Below are 18,817 nucleotides of genomic sequence, written 5' to 3'. Positions count from 1 at the left end.
TAAACAAGAGGTGGAATATGTAAAGGTTTGATAGAATATTGGTAACAGAGAACAATCATGGCTGTCAATTGTGGTCCTCTAAAAGCACAAAACTATTCATTCTTCTTCTTTTCCAATTTCAAGGTTTTTAATTTTTTACTTTTCTTTTTTATAGTGGATATTAACAATCATAATCTGATTAACTAAATATTGGGATCCTTATCTGACCAAAACCAGATAAACAGGAAAAAGTACAAAATGTGCAGAGTCTAATGTGTTCTAAAGTAATTAAGAAATAATAAGAAACCACGCAGTGGCACGCGCGCCTGAATTATAGAAAAGAAAAATGTATTTATAGGATGAACTGTGTAATACTTTATAGAGGCATATAGATAAAATTGATATATTTAATCGAGAATTTGAAATTAATAATAATAATTTCATTAAAACGTTAACAAAAAATTAGTGTATTATATATTTATAGATAATTACAAATATACGATAAGGTTCTTATTTTGTATAGTTTAAGGTCGTATATTACATTATTTTTATTCACATATTATATAACTTTATATTGACAAAAGCTTTTATAAGTATGATCGGCGTATAAAAAGTTAATCTAACGAAACATTTCAGAATAAAATTATCCGATAAAAATCATCCAAGAATACACGACTTATATATGTTATAACAGTATATTTAATTTCTCGAAAGAAAACAAAAACATCAATTTTTCATAACATAATATAAATAAGAGTTAAGTATATTTTTACTACATAAATTTGGATTCAAAAGTGAGATTTTTTTCTATTTAAAATTTTAATATATTTTGTTCTTTAAATTTTAAAAATAAATAAATATAATTATTTTAATTCAATTATATTAATTTATTTTAACGTATTGAACTCATTTTTTAATAAATATTAAATTGAAAATGTGTCAAAAGGTTTAAATTATTTTAATATTAACTTTTTATTTTTGACGTGTCTTAAATATCTATATATTTTAATTTTTAAACTTTAAAAGGAATAAATATAATTTTTTAATTCAAATATATTATTTTTTTTACGTGTCGAACGTGTTTCATATTAGTATTTAAATTATTTAGACCATTTGACACATTTTTTCAATTCAATATATACTAAAAAATGTGTTAAACACCTAAAAAAATCAACATAATTAAGTTAAAATAATTATATTTATACATTTATAAAATTTAAAAACCAAAATATATTTAATATTTTGACAAAAATAATTTTGAATTTTGAATCAAAATTCAAAAACTAAAAATATACATAACTGTTAAATAGACAAATAGAATGACAATAAAACGTGAGAAACCGAGTTTCGTTATCTAAATTATTCAAAATTAGTTACGAAATTTTACATATAATAAGGTTAAAGTTTTAACCAATTATCTTAATAAATAATTTATTTTTGGTTTTTAAATTACTTTTTATGAAAAGTGACTTTTAAAAACCAACAATTTAGAATTACACTAAGTTTCGGTTAACTTTGTAAATATTTGTTTTTTTTTTTTTTACCAAAGTAGTTTTACTTGCATAAAACAAATATCGGGAGAATTTGGGAATGATAGTCGTGTAGCGAGTTGTTTCTCTCTCTCTCCACTGTCTCTCACCAACAACCTGGTAACCCTCCCCGAGGCTTTGGTCTCGCTTTCCCATTCTTCAACACTTCTTTTTCTCACTTTACTGTTTAAGCTTTTTTTCTCTCCCTTCCACCCACAGTCTAGCTTGCATTGTCTTTCTGTCTGTCTTTACCCCTCTCTTTTCTTTTCTTTTCTTCTCTTCTCTTCTCTTTTCCATAACTCCAAACCAGTTTACACTAACCTTGCTCACTACCTTCTTCTTCTCTCCCCTTTAGGATTTGCTCCAACAGTCTCTTAGTTGGAGGAGCTAGAGATGTTCCCTTTTGTTTTGCTCTTTTACTTTTTCCTTCTCTGCTTCAACTCTATTGCACCTTTGGTGCATTCTCTCAATGCCGAAGGCTCTGTGCTTTTGACACTAAAGCAGTCGCTCACAGACCCGCAAGGCTCCATGAGTAACTGGAATTCCTCTGATGAAAACCCTTGTTCATGGAATGGTATCACTTGCAAGGACCAAAATGTTGTGTCCATCAGCATCCCCAAGAGGAAACTCAACGGCTCTCTCCCTTCTTCTCTGGGATCTCTCTCCCAGCTCCGCCATGTCAACTTCAGGAACAACAAGCTTTTCGGAGACTTGCCTGCACAGCTCTTTCAAGCTCAGGGACTGCAAAGCTTGGTGCTTTATGGCAATTCATTTTCCGGGCCTGTTTCTAGTGAGATTCAGAATCTCAGGTACCTTCAAACTCTAGATTTATCACAAAATTTCTTTAACGGGTCATTGCCTGCTTCAATTGTCCAATGCAAGAGACTCAAGCTCCTTGTTCTCAGTCAGAACAATTTCTCTGGCCCCTTGCCAGATGGGTTTGGCACTGGTTTGTCTTCTCTGGAAAGACTGGACCTTTCTTTCAATCACTTCAATGGGTCAATTCCCAGTGATTTGGGAAATTTGTCAAGCCTGCAAGGAACTGTTGATTTGTCTCATAATCATTTTAGTGGTTCAATTCCAGCCAGCCTCGGTAATCTGCCTGAGAAGGTTTACATTGATCTTACTTTCAACAATTTAAACGGTCCAATTCCTCAGAATGGTGCTTTGATGAACAGAGGACCAACTGCCTTTATTGGCAATCCTGGCCTGTGTGGTCCTCCTTTGAAGAATTCATGCGGTCCTGATACCCCATCTGCTAGTTCACCTCCCTCGTTTCCATTTATTCCAAATAACTACTCAGCTGACGGTAATGGTTCCATGGGAAGTGAGAAAAATAAAGGGCTAAGTAAGGGAGCTGTGGTTAGCATTGTTGTGGGTGATATAATTGGAATTTGCCTCTTAGGTTTGCTGTTCTCTTTTTGCTACTCAAGGGTTTGTGGTTTTAACCAGGATCTTGATGAAGATGGAGTTAACAAGGGAAGCAAAGGGAGGAAAGAGTGTTTCTGCTTCAGAAAGGATGAATCCGAGGTCCTGTCTGATAATAACGTTGAGCAATATGATCTTGTCCCATTAGATTCTCATGTGACTTTTGATTTGGATGAGCTTCTCAAGGCTTCAGCTTTTGTTCTGGGTAAGAGTGGAATAGGGATTATGTACAAAGTGGTGCTTGAAGATGGGCTTGCTTTGGCTGTGAGGAGATTGGGGGAGGGAGGTTCTCAAAGGTTTAAAGAGTTCCAAACCGAGGTAGAAGCAATAGGGAAGTTAAGACATCCAAATATTGCAACCCTGAGAGCCTATTACTGGTCTGTTGATGAGAAGCTTCTCATATATGATTATATATCCAACGGAAGCCTTGATACAGCAATTCATGGCAAGTTTTGTTCAAATACAAGTTTTTCTTTTCCTTTTTTTTTTCCACTCTTGTGGCAATGACTGATCTTTTGGCCTAACCTAACACTTAATTTTTGTTCATTTGTTTGTCTGGTTCCATTTTATGTCTCCAGGGAAGGCTGGACTTCTCACATTTGCACCACTTTCTTGGTCCTATCGATTGAAGATCATGAAAGGAACTGCAAGAGGACTGGTCTATCTGCATGAATTTAGCCCCAAAAAATATGTCCATGGAGACCTGAAGCCAAGTAACATACTTCTTGGACAGGACATGGAACCCCACATTTCTGACTTTGGAGTTGGGCGGCTTGCAAACATTGCTGGAGGGTCGCCAACCTTGCAATCCAACCGAGTGGCTGCAGAGAAACAACATGGAAGACAAAAGAGCATGTCCACTGAAGTAGTGACTACCAGTGTGATGGGAAACGGTTATATGGCTCCAGAAGCACTGAAAGTGGTGAAGCCATCACAGAAATGGGATGTTTACTCATATGGAGTGATATTGTTGGAAATGATCACAGGAAAACCATCTATTGTCCAATTTGGGAACTCAGAAATGGACCTTGTTCAGTGGATTCAGTTCTGCATTGAGGAAAAGAAGCCACTCGTGGAGGTTTTAGACCCTTACTTGGCTGAAGATGCAGATAAGGAGGAGGAGATTATTGGAGTTTTGAAGATTGCAATGGCTTGTGTCCATAGCAGCCCTGAAAAGAGACCTACGATGAGGCACGTGCTTGATGCTTTGGATAGATTGACTATTTCCTCTGATTGAGAAATTTCAGAGCTGTGGACTGTGAATGCAGCTCATTTGTGAATCTTTTACCTTTACTCTCTTGTCTTGGTCATGTTTAACAATGTCTTCAACCTCATGAATCCTTGTAATTGGAGCACTAGAAGAGAAATTGAATTTGTTTCAGCAAAAATCATCACTTGTTCTGAGATTTTACTACCAGACACATGCAGATACTTTGTTTTTTTTTTATCATCGTATTTTTAACCTCGTACTTGCACAGACAAGAAGAATTAAAATACACAAGAATTTGTAAGATTTTTAAAAGTCGCCTTATTTAAGTACTCATATTGTATTAATGTTTGTCCAATAGCTCAAATGTATTATTCACTCTTTTATATAAAAAATAACACTTGATAAACGTCTTAGGATTCTAAAAAATGTCAGATAAATTCTGATTCACTCGGAGTGAAAAGAACAGTATTGTGTATTTATTCTTGTCATGGGCAGTGATGAGGACGCAAGAAAGAGTTGGTGTTCCCTGTTCACGATCTTATCGCATCAGCCATCACCAAGTAACCATAGACATACGTGTTATCCACTTAACTGATTGGACGTTTTATTCTAAAAACAACAAATGGAATAGAAATACATATCAAGTGATACAAACATTAGAAAGAAACAAAATTGAATGTTGTTTAGTAAAAGAATTTGTAAGAAGTAGATTTTTATTTATAACCTTAGATTTGATCAGGAGTAAAAGGATATAAAGATGAATTGAAATATTTGAATGAAACGGCAGGTGTTGCAAATTAGGAGAGGAAATTTTCTTAATGTAGGAAGTTTCCCTTTTTAAGTGAGTATTATATTTTGTAGGAATCCAAGTGTGAGTTTGAATCTCACATTAATTAGAAATGAGATAGTAGAACATTATACAAGGATAAAGGCTCATAAATCTATTGTCTTAAGGTTTTGGATTGAAAATAATGTTAATATCTTATGTGGTTGGATTCAAATCTCATTGGGTGTTGTATCTCCCCAATAAAACTCCTGTAAACCTGTATCAGAGCCATGTTGATAGTTTAATATAAGCACCAACCACTCATTTTGTTATTCTTGGTTAATAATCATTATTTGAATTAAGAATTGGGCAAATTAGTAATTGGAGTAGATGACCAACTATATTTACTCTTTATTTACTACTATAACGGTATTTAACTTATTCAGATATTGATGTAGAATGTTAGATTTTTATTTAAGTATCATTTTTGTTAAATATCATATTAATTTTTAACACCTGTATGTCACTGATGAGATCGTTATGGGTAGGTACAATTAAAATTGTTGGTGACTGATGCTGCTCCTTTGGTTACTAAATCGTTTATCAGCACCCTTACAAATTAATGCAGGTTTAGTGTTACTATATTACTCCATAGATTCCATTTAAGCTAATAAAACATTTGTATTAATAATATTCACTTAATTTATACCATTTCATAATTGTTTATTGCTAAACATTTGTAAACAAATAGCTCCAAAAGATAGAATAGTCAAACTTAAACATTATATAAGAATAAATACTCATAACACCATTGTCTTGAGGTTTTAGAGTTAAAGTGATGTCAAAAACCTTATATGTGTACGACTAATGTTTTATATCCATCTAGAACCACAATCTCTTCATAACTATAACTCGTTCGAAGCATATATAACCCAACAAGATCTATATATTCTTTGAAGGATTCAATTACAACAATTAAAAAGAACATCAGTTTTGCTGATAAAATTTTCTTTGATTTTTTAGCTCTGGAATTTGTAGGGCAAAATGAGAGTCATACGACAGGTTGTATAGTATGTGTATGTATTTATTGGTCATCTTCTGCTTCCTTTTTTCTCAAACTTTGCGATTAAGCGAAAAAGTAACAAAAGACAAAAGTACGAAGCTTCGAAGTCAAATAACTCAAACTTTGCTTCGTAGTTCTTTTCATTGGCAACTAGATAGCTTAAGCAGTCCAATTTGGGAAAAGTAATAACAATGGGTGAATGATGAGAAAAAACAGATACAACCATTTTTTTACAATTTGATTATTCTGAGACGTAAAATCAGAAATCAAAGGAGTTGATTTTACAAATATATTAGTTATGTTAAGTTGCTTGCACTTCTCAAATTTTAGTAAATTGTTGATTTAGAAAGATTGTTTTTACATTGGAAAAGACGTAGTTGGGGTTGGGAAGTAAGACCTAATCATGTGGCGCCAATTGTGGGTGAAAGACTGAAACTCCAAACGTACGCAGCAAAATTCTTGGTTCTCTTTCTGTTTAACTGCTAATTTGTCTCTGTTCATCATTCTTTTGACTTTGAACCACACACCACTTTCAGTTTCACATGTTTTGGTCTGAATTTGGTTCCAGAATAGAATATTAAAAGATAACTTCTGTATAAGGTTTTTGTATTCCTGAGTGACTCAAGGCATTTTCTCAGCAGAAATGAGATGAAATGAAAGAAATCAAAGTATTTGGATTTTATTTGTTTGGTAGAGTAATGTGAAAAACATATTAAGAGAAAATACGAGACTGGTGTATTTAGATTTCTATTCAAAAATGTAACAAGATTGCAACATTTTCACGTTAATTGTTTTCTTTTAAATTTTTGTAGAAATAAAAGTAAATTTAAATACTAAAGGTAACTAATACATACTTCAACATTATAATTACCTATGATTTTTTTATGTAGCAATAATTATTAACATTATTTTCTTAAAAACATATAGATGTTTCGAACGGCCTCTTTTCTTTTCCTAGGATTATATTATAACGTTAACCGGTTCTTAGTCTATCGTCGGTGGTAAAAAAATATGAAAATTTATAAAATTAATTATCACAATAGTTAAAGATTAAAAATAAATTTAAATCCAATAGATATGCTATCTCCAACCAAAATTGTATTTAAACCAGTGTCAAACATTAATAGCATGTTTGTTATGACGTTATTACGTTGTATATGATCATATGATGCCATTTCAAATATGCGCACCAGCTATCGTAACAAAAATCTAAATTTTGATTCAGTCGATTGCCAAAAGTTAACATTTTTAGCCAGATTCGACCCATTCATAGCTTGTAAAGTAATATAAACTACCGAAAACAACTTACTGATAACGTTCAATATTAAAGAGAATGAGTATAAATGAAGAACTGTGATGCAAGCCAATGGCAGGAAACATGTCACTGTCCAATTGAAAGCAAGTTCAGACAGCTGTGATTTCCAAATTCTGCATCAAGTTTGAGAGAAATAAGGGATAACATGTGTCCCTGTAGTCATTGCTATTTATTCACTACCTATTAAATATTAATTTAATGCAACAATAGGGCACTGACCTACATTATAGAGATGGACCCAAATTCACCCAAGTGAAGCCTTAAAAGTCCTTGATTGAAAGTTGGAAGTGATTATTATTGGTATTTCATTCTAATGATTACAAATGAAGTAAGGTACGTTTCCATGGAGGACTTGTCCAAAATACCATGTGCACTAATTGAATCCATCAACTTTGATTACATGCACAAACTACTTAACCAACTTTGATTAATTTAACTTCTACTCATACTGCTAATTAAGAGACACAAAATTTAGGTTTATGATCAAGAAACAATGCCTGCATTCTTTCTTGCAATCCTCAACCTTTTCACACATTCTATAAACTCCCTGTGATGAAAAACAAGTGGAAGAGAAAAAGGAACAAGTTAGAACTACTGTTATAAAATGACATAGAACAGAATGTGGAAATTTGAGAAGAAAAATGGGACCTACTTCCATGGTACATCACCGACAGGTCTCCAATTATCTTGTCTGTCCTTGTAGAACAATGAGTAGTCTGATCTCGATTGGAACAATCTTAATCCAGAAACAGTCTGGTTTCCTGAATGGTACAATCAGTTAAACAAAAGTTATACTAAACATTAAAAGATCTTGCATTGCAAGTGCATGCATAATGCATTATTTGATTCTGCTTACCAAACATGTCTTCTAATTGAAGTGCTAGGCTTGAGTATCCACCATGATCAAGCACACAAATTTTCCTACCAATGGTAACCCCATCCATGTTCACCTTCACATAAGCCCATCTCTCATTGCTCTGCACCCCCTCTATCTCTTCATCAAAATTTTCGTTCACAGATCTACCATGCATTGTGCTTGAGTTCTTCAGGTTCAGATTCGACTGAGGCCAGTTCATAAGGTCATCATCATACACTGATACCAAATTTAACTTCATTAGACTTTGTTAATCAGTAGTTAAACGTTAATGTCACAACTTGAACGTTAATTATTTGTTCATTTCATGCTAACAAAGTTGGTAACATAAATATCAGATGAATCATCAACATACAATAACAATTTTTTATAGTATATATATGCTGTTTACTTTTTCTGTAATTGGAAAGTATCTGAGTAAAGGGTGTATGAGAAGTTAGAAGAGATGAAGAATTAAAGGAATGAAGGAGGTGGAGAACCCATACAGTTGCTAGAAGAATGGTAAGCTTCATGCTGAACAGTTCCGAGACTGAGACCCAGGTCAATTATGCCATCATCTTGTTTATCTTGGTAGAAAACTGAGTGCAAAGTTGAGGAGTTCAAAAGAAAGCTTGATGTGTTTGAATCCATTGGGAACTGAAATAGTTAACTCTTCAACGCAGGTATAGCTGGTTAAGGTCTAGTGAGTTGCATTTGTAGACATAAACTATTTATAGCGATAATCTTGAGTATCTAAATGAGACATGAAAGAACACAGGGAAGACAAGGAAGCGTCCTCCATTATCAATCATTAAATGAACAAAGCTTATCTTCTGTTACTGTCAACATGGAACACAAGGTAAAAACAAAACACCCCAAGAACAAAGGATGGCCAAATTGATCCTAATACAAGTTATTCTGGATTCTGCTTCCTGACATTGCTACAAATGCTCAGACTCTTTTCCATGGTGACAGTAACTCCAGGACACCAAATGGAAAATATTAATCTGACTCATACCATCACAGAAATTCACAGAAAATATCTAACATATAACTCACTTGTAAAAGTACTGTCTTTCAAAATTTGTTTTAGGTGTCATTGTAAATGCATAACAACACATTTCATTGCATCATTTCAAACATCACTCCAATTCTTGCATAGAAGCAATCATTATACAATATAAAATGTCCAAAAGTGGTGTATTATGTAAGATGAAAACATATTTGGAAAAATAATTCCATTGTATGTCAAATGAGCAATAATTAAGTTTAAATACTGACAGTTTCTGTCGGGAAGAAATTTCAAGCCCATCCGCAGAGATTAATGGGAGTCCAATATTAAGTTGCATGAAAGTGTAAGTTTTTTATTTAAAGAAGGTATCCAAGTGGACTTGATTATTAGGGTTCGGGGCTTGAATTTTTAAAATTCTAAAAATTAGTCCTTAAGCTTATCTGAGCAACGTGGAGCTATAGGCATAAAGCTAACTATCACATTTTGAATATCTGTTGAGTTATCCACATATGACAGGACTACCACTTTTCAAGGGAACAAAGATCTGGTCAGATCATAACATCCCATGCCCCTATGCTTCTGCAGGAAATGTCTTTTTCTTGTTCCTTTTCTTTTTATGAGTTGCAAGTACAGAGAACAGAATGTAGTGTTTAGTAGTGATACTAAATTAAAATAGATTAACTTTAATATTGATATCAACAGTCAGAACTACAGAAAAGGAGTTTTTGTTCCTGCGTTCACCATTTCTGAATCAAATATAATAACAGAGCCATATGGTATCTGCTATTTTAATACCGATAAAAAGAATATCTTAGTATTTCAAATGCACACTCTGTATGATTCAAAACCTGCATTTGGGAGATTTAATTATTAGCAAAAAGACACATTTGACACAAGTTCTTGAGTATTATAACCTCCGCTATAACTGAAACCAACCAAGGCTTGGTTTAGGTAATGATGGGGTGTGAAGATCATAGGTAAAGGCCTGAAATTATTGGGAGTGCTGAGTGTGTGAAAAAGAAGTCAGACATAAATGAAAAAATGAAAATAGATACGTTGAACACACAACATAAATAGTAGGGATGTATATGAAATGAATGCATTCAGATTTTGAATTGAATGTAGTAGTGATGGCGGGGTAACAGGTAACTAATATTGTAGTGCAATGAATTTGGTGTGTTGAAGAGTTCATCAACTTCTGGCTCGAGCCACACATTAAAAGATATAAGCCTTGAGACCCACATTAAAAGTGTGAAATGTTATATAAAGATTTGGTTTAATCAGTGGGATGGTACCCACTTTCGTTTAGATATGTCAGTTTGGTACCCGCTCTTACAAAGATGTCAATTGAATTTCCACTTTTGAAAATATGCTTCAAATATGTCCTTTTTAGCACAAAATTATTAACACCTTAACGGTATTGATATTTAAAATGGCTTATAAAATTAAGTATTGATATTTATATTAAAATTTAGTGGTAAAAATCATGAATTAAGTTAACGACTTTAATATTTTTTGTCTAGAAAAGACCTGATTGAGACACTTCTTCAAAAGTTGGGACGATTGACATGTGGGTATCAAACTGACAAATTTAAATGAAAGTGGGTACCATCCGACTAATTAAACCAATTAAACCTAAAGATTTATAAAACCTTGAACTCTTTAAACACCTACCAACTCTCGTGGCATGATTAATTCTTATATTTTAAGAGGTTCTTACCTTGTCTCTCATCTTATAATTTAAAAATGTTCTGCTCTATCAAAGATAAGAAAGCAATGCTCAAACCATTAACTAAAAGTCGTACTTTATTTTAATATTGTCTATTTTTCATACATTAAATCAAAACAAAGTTAATATAAACCTTTAATCTGGTAAGGAAACTACTTTTTACCTATCTAATTGGATCAAGCCACCGACTTCCGCTATGTATGTCAGGGAATATTCCAACCATAAATAATTTTGATGATATATTATCATTATTATCACATTACTTTTTTTATTATATTTTATTACATTTATTATCAAGTAAACGTGACAACTTCTAAAAACTAATAGAACTTAAGTGTTAGATTTTGTAGAATGCCAATTTATTTTTCCAGCTATCAAATTAAAAATAAACGCAACTCGTAAAATACTAAAGAAAACTAATCCAAATAAAATTCGCGTTCAATGTTACATTTAAATCAAATGCATATTAATTTTATGTTCAATTCAAATGATTTTTCTAGTGTGTAAAAAATCATTCCATCTGCGCTCAAAAAAATTCAAATAAAAATATGCATGGAGTTACAAATTATAGTTTTCCTGTGAACATTGTACAAAAAAAAAGGTTGTCACATTTTTAAAGTATCTGTGCAATTTTGATAGAAACTCGGATCGAAGGGGCCTTATCATGCACGCACATACACAAGTTGGTGAAACAATTCCAGTGGGCAGGGTACAGCCAGAATGTGGAGAATCATGTAGGAAATTGTGTACATATACTTCACAAAAATTCAGAGAAAATGCTGTAGAAAACGATTAGACTCTTTGTAATTCCTATTTTTTTTTTCTATATCCTCGACCATATTTCCTACCTTCTGCTGCTGTGGTTAGGAAACAATAAAAAAAAGCCAATCCCCTTGCTCCAAAGTAGAAAAGGTCTGTTATAAATTATTTGAACTTTTCTTCGTAATTTAATGTATACCTAGTATAAATAAACAAACGATTAGTCTTGTCTACGTTGTCTGTACCACGAACAACCACGTAGGTAAGTGCAGCATAAGCTGGAACTTATGTACAAAGGAAATTAAAGAAAGGCATCTCACACCTGTTTGGATTGTAGTTATCAAGCATGATCCAGGAAGAATGTATTTGATGAAAATCGATGGTGTACATCACTTGTCGTGACAGCTAAGAAATTCAATTATACTGGGATACACCTGCTCCACTGCCTGTGCTCAAAATAATCATACAAAAGACATCATAAAGAAAGCAGCAGTGGGCATAAGAAAATATAGACCAATTATTTATGCCAAAACAAATTCTTCATACGAATAAAACAATCAGTGGTTAAATTAGACGACTAAAAATGGACAAAAATTAATAATGAAGCAAAAGAAAAAAATCAAGAGTAGATGAACAGGAGAATAAAGGTGTGAATAGAACAAAAGACAGAAAATTCGTGTAGGGCAGCCAATAAACCAATTAATCACAAAAATAAACTGAGCTCGTTTTTCTTTACTTCTTGACAGTTTCCTAATCTAAAATGGCACTAACGACAACAACCAAAGGAATAAGTTCATACCAGCCTTCCTCCAACTAGATCATAATGTGCATAATGTGGGCCTCCAGGTTCTCCAAAAACTTTATAGGTAACCAAGTGCTCAGGAATTAACTTAACGGTTTCTGTTCAAAAAATACCTTCATGAATTCACTACTTGAAACAGAGAAACATGCAAATAAAGCATCTACAGCTATGGTAAAAAAAAAAAAACCTTCCACAGCTTCAGGTGGGCAAATCAGATCCTGGTCTCCAGCAATAGCTAAGATAGGGGTACTGATTTTGTGTAGATGGTCCTTATAAAAAAAGGTCCCATTCCTGTTGCATAAACCACGTTCTCGAAATGCTGTAGTGAGTTGCAAGAGAAGTTTTGCGGGTATGGTGCCTATCAGTCGTAATTGTATCAAAAGGTCAGATATTATATTCATATTAAATAGTCAACATGTAATTTGCTAATTAAAAAATAAAAATTTATGTGCACACACAGCAATGCCTATAATAGTGTTACTCCAGACGAGAGTTCTAACCCCCCAATACCCTACCTTTTTATTGCAAAAGAAACAGTATATAGAACGTACATCTGGCAGGATTGCCACTTGAATTTAATGAGTCGGTGAAATCATCACTACTTGTTCAATCTATCATCTTTTAATAGTTTAATATCTTACTCTCTTTATCTATGTTTAAAGGTCCAATGACCTAGCGAAAGCAGAGGAATTATTTTTCTTTTCCAACATCCTATTCATCTTAATATGCTTTAGTGATCTATCTGAATATCCTCTTCGAATATTAATGTAAAGTAATAATGCATAACACACAATTCCAAATATCTCTGAAATGCAGCCACCAGGATAATTATAACTACTGAAATAAGCATGAGAAAGAAGTGCACGTCGAACAAAAGTTCTGGTAAGAGTCCAATTCAAGTGTATGAAATCAAACTGTCAAGTTCAAAAAAAATGTATTCCACAAGATTTGACGATTGTAATACAAATTAGAAGAATGGTTGCTCTTCTACACTTTCTTTCTAGGTCCAAGGAATGATTCAATTTTGACATATAGTAATAATTCAATGAACAAGCGGTTTACTCCGCCACCCTTTAAAATATCAACTGTTAAGTCCAACAAAAATGAATTCCAGAAGATTTGACGCTTTATACATATTTGAAGAATGAATTGCTCTTTATACTTTCTCAAGAGACATACAGAAGGCCAAGAACTCATTCAATTTTAGTAATGATAAAGCGGTTGTCCCTTTAAAATATCAACTGCTGAAATGATTTGAACCTCAGTAATTAAAAAGAAAATAACCAATAGTTTGCATTTTAAAAACTGAGTCATGAAATAACAACCCAAATACTAACTTATCACTACTGGGTTCCAAAATGAAGTTTACTATCTGAAGGGCACTACCCAGCAGTGGAAAGAAACTACATCCCATGCTACGTCATAAAAAAGCTTATGAACAAGCCCATTTCACAGTGTGCTCAAATTCAAAATGAATGGGACAAGAGTTTAATTCCTAAACATGTTCTCAAAGCAGCTCTGATTCCATGTTCAAAAAAATCATCATAAAAGCTAAGCTATTAGGTGTAGGCACATAAGTTGCGTAAAAAAGATGTTGGCACAAATAATTTATATTTCTAAAGGATAGAAATACTCACAGAAGTTATTCAAAACAAGTCTTTTTAATAAATCTGGATCCATCATGTCCTCAGCTGAAATCAAAGTATTTAGCCGTGACAATACATACGGTGGACGAGATGAAAGAGGATAAGCGGCTGCCAGCAATGCCCCCAAAGGAACAACAGGAACATTGAGGGCCTGTGCAGGATCTGCCTGCTCAATGAAGTGGCTAAACTTAGTGCCTTAACAGAAATTATGGAAATTTAATCACTAAGTCTATGAAGGAAGTAACCAAAAACATCTAAACTATTCACTTACTAAGGGTAACAGTAACTTCAGAGCTGATTTGGATGATGTGTAATCCAATGATGATGCCAGTGTGACCACTGCAGCAATATTTGGATCTTTTCGTTCAGAACCTTACATGAAATTAAAACAAATATCAGGTAAATAACATATACATTTATTTTATACATGTCCAAGCATATGCAAATACAAATGAGTCAGTATATGTAAACACTCTGCTTGCAGATCTAGATTTACACTTCTATGCTACTAGTGACATGTTTTACCATCTATGACAATTTTTTTCTTTTATTTGTCACTGAAGTTACAACACGAAATAATGTGTGGTGATAGCAAAATAGAAGGGTGGACGTGATTTGAGAGTAACATAATTCTATGAATGGCCAATCATCATCGAGTAGATATAAATTCCTTCATTTGACTTTATTCCCGTCTCACATTCAGAAGACTAATGATGCATAACTAATACTTGATCATACGTTCAGTCAATACAAGGATGAAATTTCATTAAGTTCGAAAGTTTGATACTGTTGTGGTTCATCAAAGATTTGTTGTTGCTCATTGTTTGAAACATGTTACTAGTTAATCAGGAAGGTTCAAGTTGGGCTCACAAATTGATATGGATTATAGTCAGTGACTTGATCAAAACCAAAAAAAATAAAGTGCTAGCTGATGATTTTCATAGACAAAGTTGTTGCATAGCAGTTTCCTCCAAAAGTGAAAGTATTGGTTGAAGACTGATTCCAATTCTTGATATCTAATGACTAATCCTAGAACAGATAAAATGTCTTCCATGTATGAGCCTCATAATAATATCACCCTTTTCCAAATCCTAATATTCCCCCAACCCTCTTTGTTAGTGATTGAAATTATAGTTTAGACAATCACAAATGTCAAACAGAGTACACACAAGAAAAGAATACAATAACAAATAAAAGCAACGTGACAATGGCAAATTAATACTAATGAAGCAATAAACTCACCAAACCGTGACAACATGGAGTAAAGCAAGATACCACCCATGGAGTGTCCAATTGCAAGCAATTTTCCATCTTTAGGCATGCTTTGTTTCACAATGTATTCTATCTGTACAGATAAAGTCATAAAAGGGATATGTAGCCAGGCTAAGTTACCTGTATGTATATAACAAGTAAAACAAGGTACTTTAAACGCTAATGATATATAGCTTTCCAACAATAAGATGTCACCTTACCGCTGCAGGAACATCTTCTTCCAAGTAATTATCGAAGTCCCAATCATACTTCACAATCAAGTCAAGTTGCTTCTGAAAATCTTCTATTGTAGAAGTAAAGCGAGCTTGTAGATCATATAATGGAGGAGAAACAGATAGCTGACCTTCCTCAATAATATTTACTAGTTTTTGACTCAGATCAGTTATTTGACTAGTAATACCAGAGTTTTGCTTTGTTTCAAACAAAGTGGAAAGTTTTGCCCTAACCTCATTGAATTGTTCGTATAATTGAGAATCTACCAAAAGTTTTGAAATCTGATCTAGAAATTTGGAAAACATTACCCTTGATTGACTTTCACTCAGAAACCCAGAGACTCTTTCTGACAAAAACATAAAAGTCTCGGTCAATCTTGCCACCAACTTTGATTCATCCCAAACGGTAGCCAGCCTAGTTAGGTCACCTTTGATGGCCACATTCTCAGTTTCTACCCCGTTTAAGACAGGAGGAATCTCAGGTTCAGATACGGTGCAAGAGATGTTATTCAATTCTTTATTTGAAGCCATGGTTCCGTTGGTAGCTGTAACAATTTCTGAAGCAGCCTCCATCTTCTCAGACTTTGCATTAGCAGATTGTTCAATATCTTTAGAATTTGAACCCTGAAGACTCAACCCAGCTCCTCGTACTTCAAGAATCCAAGTTTCAAATCCCTGACCAGACATGTAACGTGCAAATGATGACTGCAGTACATACAATGTGTTAGTGGGAAGACTGATAAATAAAATCAGAAAAGAATGTACTACCGACCAGCTATAATTACGTAAGAAAGCATCATTAAACACTCAAAAAATATGGAGGAAAGCTTAATAATATTAATAATACAGAATCAAAAGTAGTAGCTTTGGTGCATTCTTTAAGAGAAGAGGCATTCAGAATTTTCAATCAAAAAGCTACTTAAAATAATACACTACTGAACGTTTTTGCTTCCTATTTTATAAACACTGATCATGCTTCAATATATCTTATATTCAAATTAAGGTGAAAAAAAAAAAGAACAATAAAATATGGGCAGTTGCCTATGCAAGAATAAAAGGATGATGACAAAGCACCAATACTTGCATTTGTTTCACATATCCGTATCAAATGATATCTATACTTTTGGATACTTCACTAATATGTATTCCTTAAGTATCAAAGCTTTTTTTTGAAAAAAAAAGAGTTAAGAAAATCTTACAAGCCAGATACAAGACATGCATGCATCTATAGAAAGAAGCTTAGAAGCATTGCTGCTTATGAACCAGAGAAGAAGGCTATCTTCTTTATTCATGATTCTCAGGGAGGGAAAGAGATCGGTACTGTTCTTGTTTGTAGACAATGGAGAGTGATTTATGATGCCAGTGATTAATAATTTCTACTTTGACTTTTAGTATTGGTCAAGAAGAAACAGATTGCCCCACTAATTTCCGAAACAAGTTTACCAGCACAAGCAAATAATATTCCAATACATTCCGAGATGCAAAAAATTGAAAAACCAAGGAAACAAAAGACTGTATGACAAGTATGCTTCAAAGGCAAACTAAACACAGAGCATAAACTCGCACAATTTCACAATTACAAAGGAGGGATCGAGAAAACACAAGAACAAAAAGTTAAATACCTCAGGTGAAAGGTCATATCCAATGGCGTTAGTTCCCACGCCCGACAAGAGCAACAGAGGATGATTCCTCGGAGGTGCCTGTGAAACAAAATTGTGTCGTGAGAAATCTTAGCAAAATAATAGGGAGAGAACAGAAGAAAACTGCGATTTGAATGAAGAAAGAAAACTAACGAGAGGCGAGGGGTAGTAGCGCCAGAGAGCGAGTTTCCAATCGGAATTGGAGAGGGAGACATAATGAAGTTCGTCGGCCGTGCAAATGGAGGGCTTATCGGTGACGGCGGTGGATAAAGCCCTGAGGCGGAAGGGCGCGGTGGCGCGTGGGAGGGAGCTGAAGGTGGAAAAGCCTCTGCAGATAACTTTGTGCTTGTCAGATTGGAAGGACATGGACATGGCTATCGACATGGTTAACATTTTGGATAACATAAAGCTTCGTGTTTATACCCTTTATTATGGTTTTGGTATGATGTTGGTGTTTCTTTCTTTCTAACGTTTCTTTTTCTTTCTCTGTTTCTGTCTTTCTAACTTCGTTTTTTCTTTTCAAAGTAGTCAAATTGTTATGCCGGTTGACCCTTTATCCAGAACATTGCACTTGCAAATTTGGAAGAGGATCCCTTTCGATATGTCTTCTGTATTTAATAGTTTTCGTGACTTTTTTGCAATTAAAAAACAGAAAAGAATGATTCTAGGTTTACTTTGTTTGATTTACTGCAAAAGGATACAGAAGATGGAGTGAGTAAATAAAAAGAAAAGGAAAGAAAAAAGTAAGAAAAGAGAGAAGTGTATTTATAAAAAGATAACGATGGTTTTAATAAAAGTAATGGATAACAATGGTGGTATACAATGCAACTGTAAAGGACTATTTTAAGTTTTTATTCAACTTTTATCTCTGGGTATGATGATATATAAAACAGAAAGCCACAGTACTAACTGAAAATAAAAGGAGTACGACCAACCAAAACATTTAACTTTCAGCAGGGGTAATCTAGTTTGATCGGACCATAAGTTAAGATAACGAGTTAAAAAATTTCCAATCTAATTTGATTTATATGAATTAATGAATTAAATAGATCGACTTATTTAATTAAAAAAAATAACTTTTTATTTTATTTTAACTTAAAACTAAATTATAATTTTGATTAAAATTTAAATAAATTTCAAAATATGTTAAACTTCAAATATAAATCAAAATCACAAAAATACAAAGTATTAATATGTTAGTTTAAAAAAAAAAAAACTAACGTGACCTAAATGCAAAACTCAACTCAATACAAAAAATATTTTTGTAACTCTTTAATTGTCAGTTGGTGAGCCAACTCAACTTATCACAGATTCAACATGGGTGGATCAAGTCAAAAATCAATCCATATTAAAATTTATAAAAAAATTTAAACCCAACCCGACTCAAACTCGTACGCGAGTCCAATCGATTTTTATAGCTCTACCAAAACATAATCTAAACTTCTATGCTATATATAGGAGATTTTTCGGTGTAAATATTTATTTTCCATTTTTATCCTTCAAAACTTCAAAATTTTTCTTTTAAATTAACATAATTACTTCATTAATTTTATTCTTCATATAATCATCTTTTAATATTTTTATTTTTATTTAAATATTTTT

The 18,817-nt window shown here is 33.2% G+C and overlaps 3 protein-coding genes across 3 annotated transcripts; 1 reads left to right on the top strand and 2 right to left on the bottom strand.

The window, feature by feature from the left end:
- The first annotated feature begins 1,604 nt into the window (after positions 1–1,604).
- LOC114191606 (Leucine-rich repeat protein kinase family protein) lies at positions 1,605–4,324 on the top strand. The gene is made up of 2 exons (XM_028080888.2): positions 1,605–3,381; positions 3,515–4,324. The coding sequence occupies exons 1-2, from the start codon at positions 1,902–1,904 to the stop codon at positions 4,171–4,173; spliced, it is 2,139 nt and encodes a 712-aa protein (XP_027936689.1). The 5' UTR covers positions 1,605–1,901; the 3' UTR covers positions 4,174–4,324.
- Positions 4,325–7,280: 2,956 nt separating this feature from the next.
- On the bottom strand, positions 7,281–9,760 carry LOC114192642 (auxin-responsive protein IAA32-like). Its single transcript, XM_028082418.2, has 4 exons — positions 8,650–9,760; positions 8,147–8,383; positions 7,943–8,051; positions 7,281–7,837 (listed from the first exon to the last, which is right to left on the bottom strand). Exons 1-4 carry the CDS (start codon positions 8,792–8,794, stop codon positions 7,774–7,776), a joined length of 555 nt encoding a protein of 184 aa, XP_027938219.1. The 5' UTR covers positions 8,795–9,760; the 3' UTR covers positions 7,281–7,773.
- Positions 9,761–11,405: 1,645 nt separating this feature from the next.
- On the bottom strand, positions 11,406–17,815 carry LOC114189731 (alpha/beta hydrolase family protein). Its single transcript, XM_028078395.2, has 10 exons — positions 17,369–17,815; positions 17,198–17,275; positions 15,564–16,280; positions 15,334–15,436; positions 14,363–14,463; positions 14,083–14,257; positions 12,633–12,803; positions 12,443–12,543; positions 11,966–12,089; positions 11,406–11,842 (listed from the first exon to the last, which is right to left on the bottom strand). The coding sequence occupies exons 1-9, from the start codon at positions 17,618–17,620 to the stop codon at positions 12,033–12,035; spliced, it is 1,755 nt and encodes a 584-aa protein (XP_027934196.1). The 5' UTR covers positions 17,621–17,815; the 3' UTR covers positions 11,406–11,842; positions 11,966–12,032.
- Positions 17,816–18,817: the final 1,002 nt, after the last annotated feature.

The sequence above is a fragment of the Vigna unguiculata genome, chromosome 7 (assembly GCF_037176805.1).
Source record: "Vigna unguiculata cultivar grain cowpea cultivar isolate G323 ecotype 2 chromosome 7, ASM3717680v1, whole genome shotgun sequence".
Taxonomy (NCBI): Eukaryota; Viridiplantae; Streptophyta; class Magnoliopsida; order Fabales; family Fabaceae; genus Vigna; species Vigna unguiculata.
Note: the sequence above shows the minus strand (reverse complement) of the source record. Positions and strands in the feature narration are given on the sequence as shown.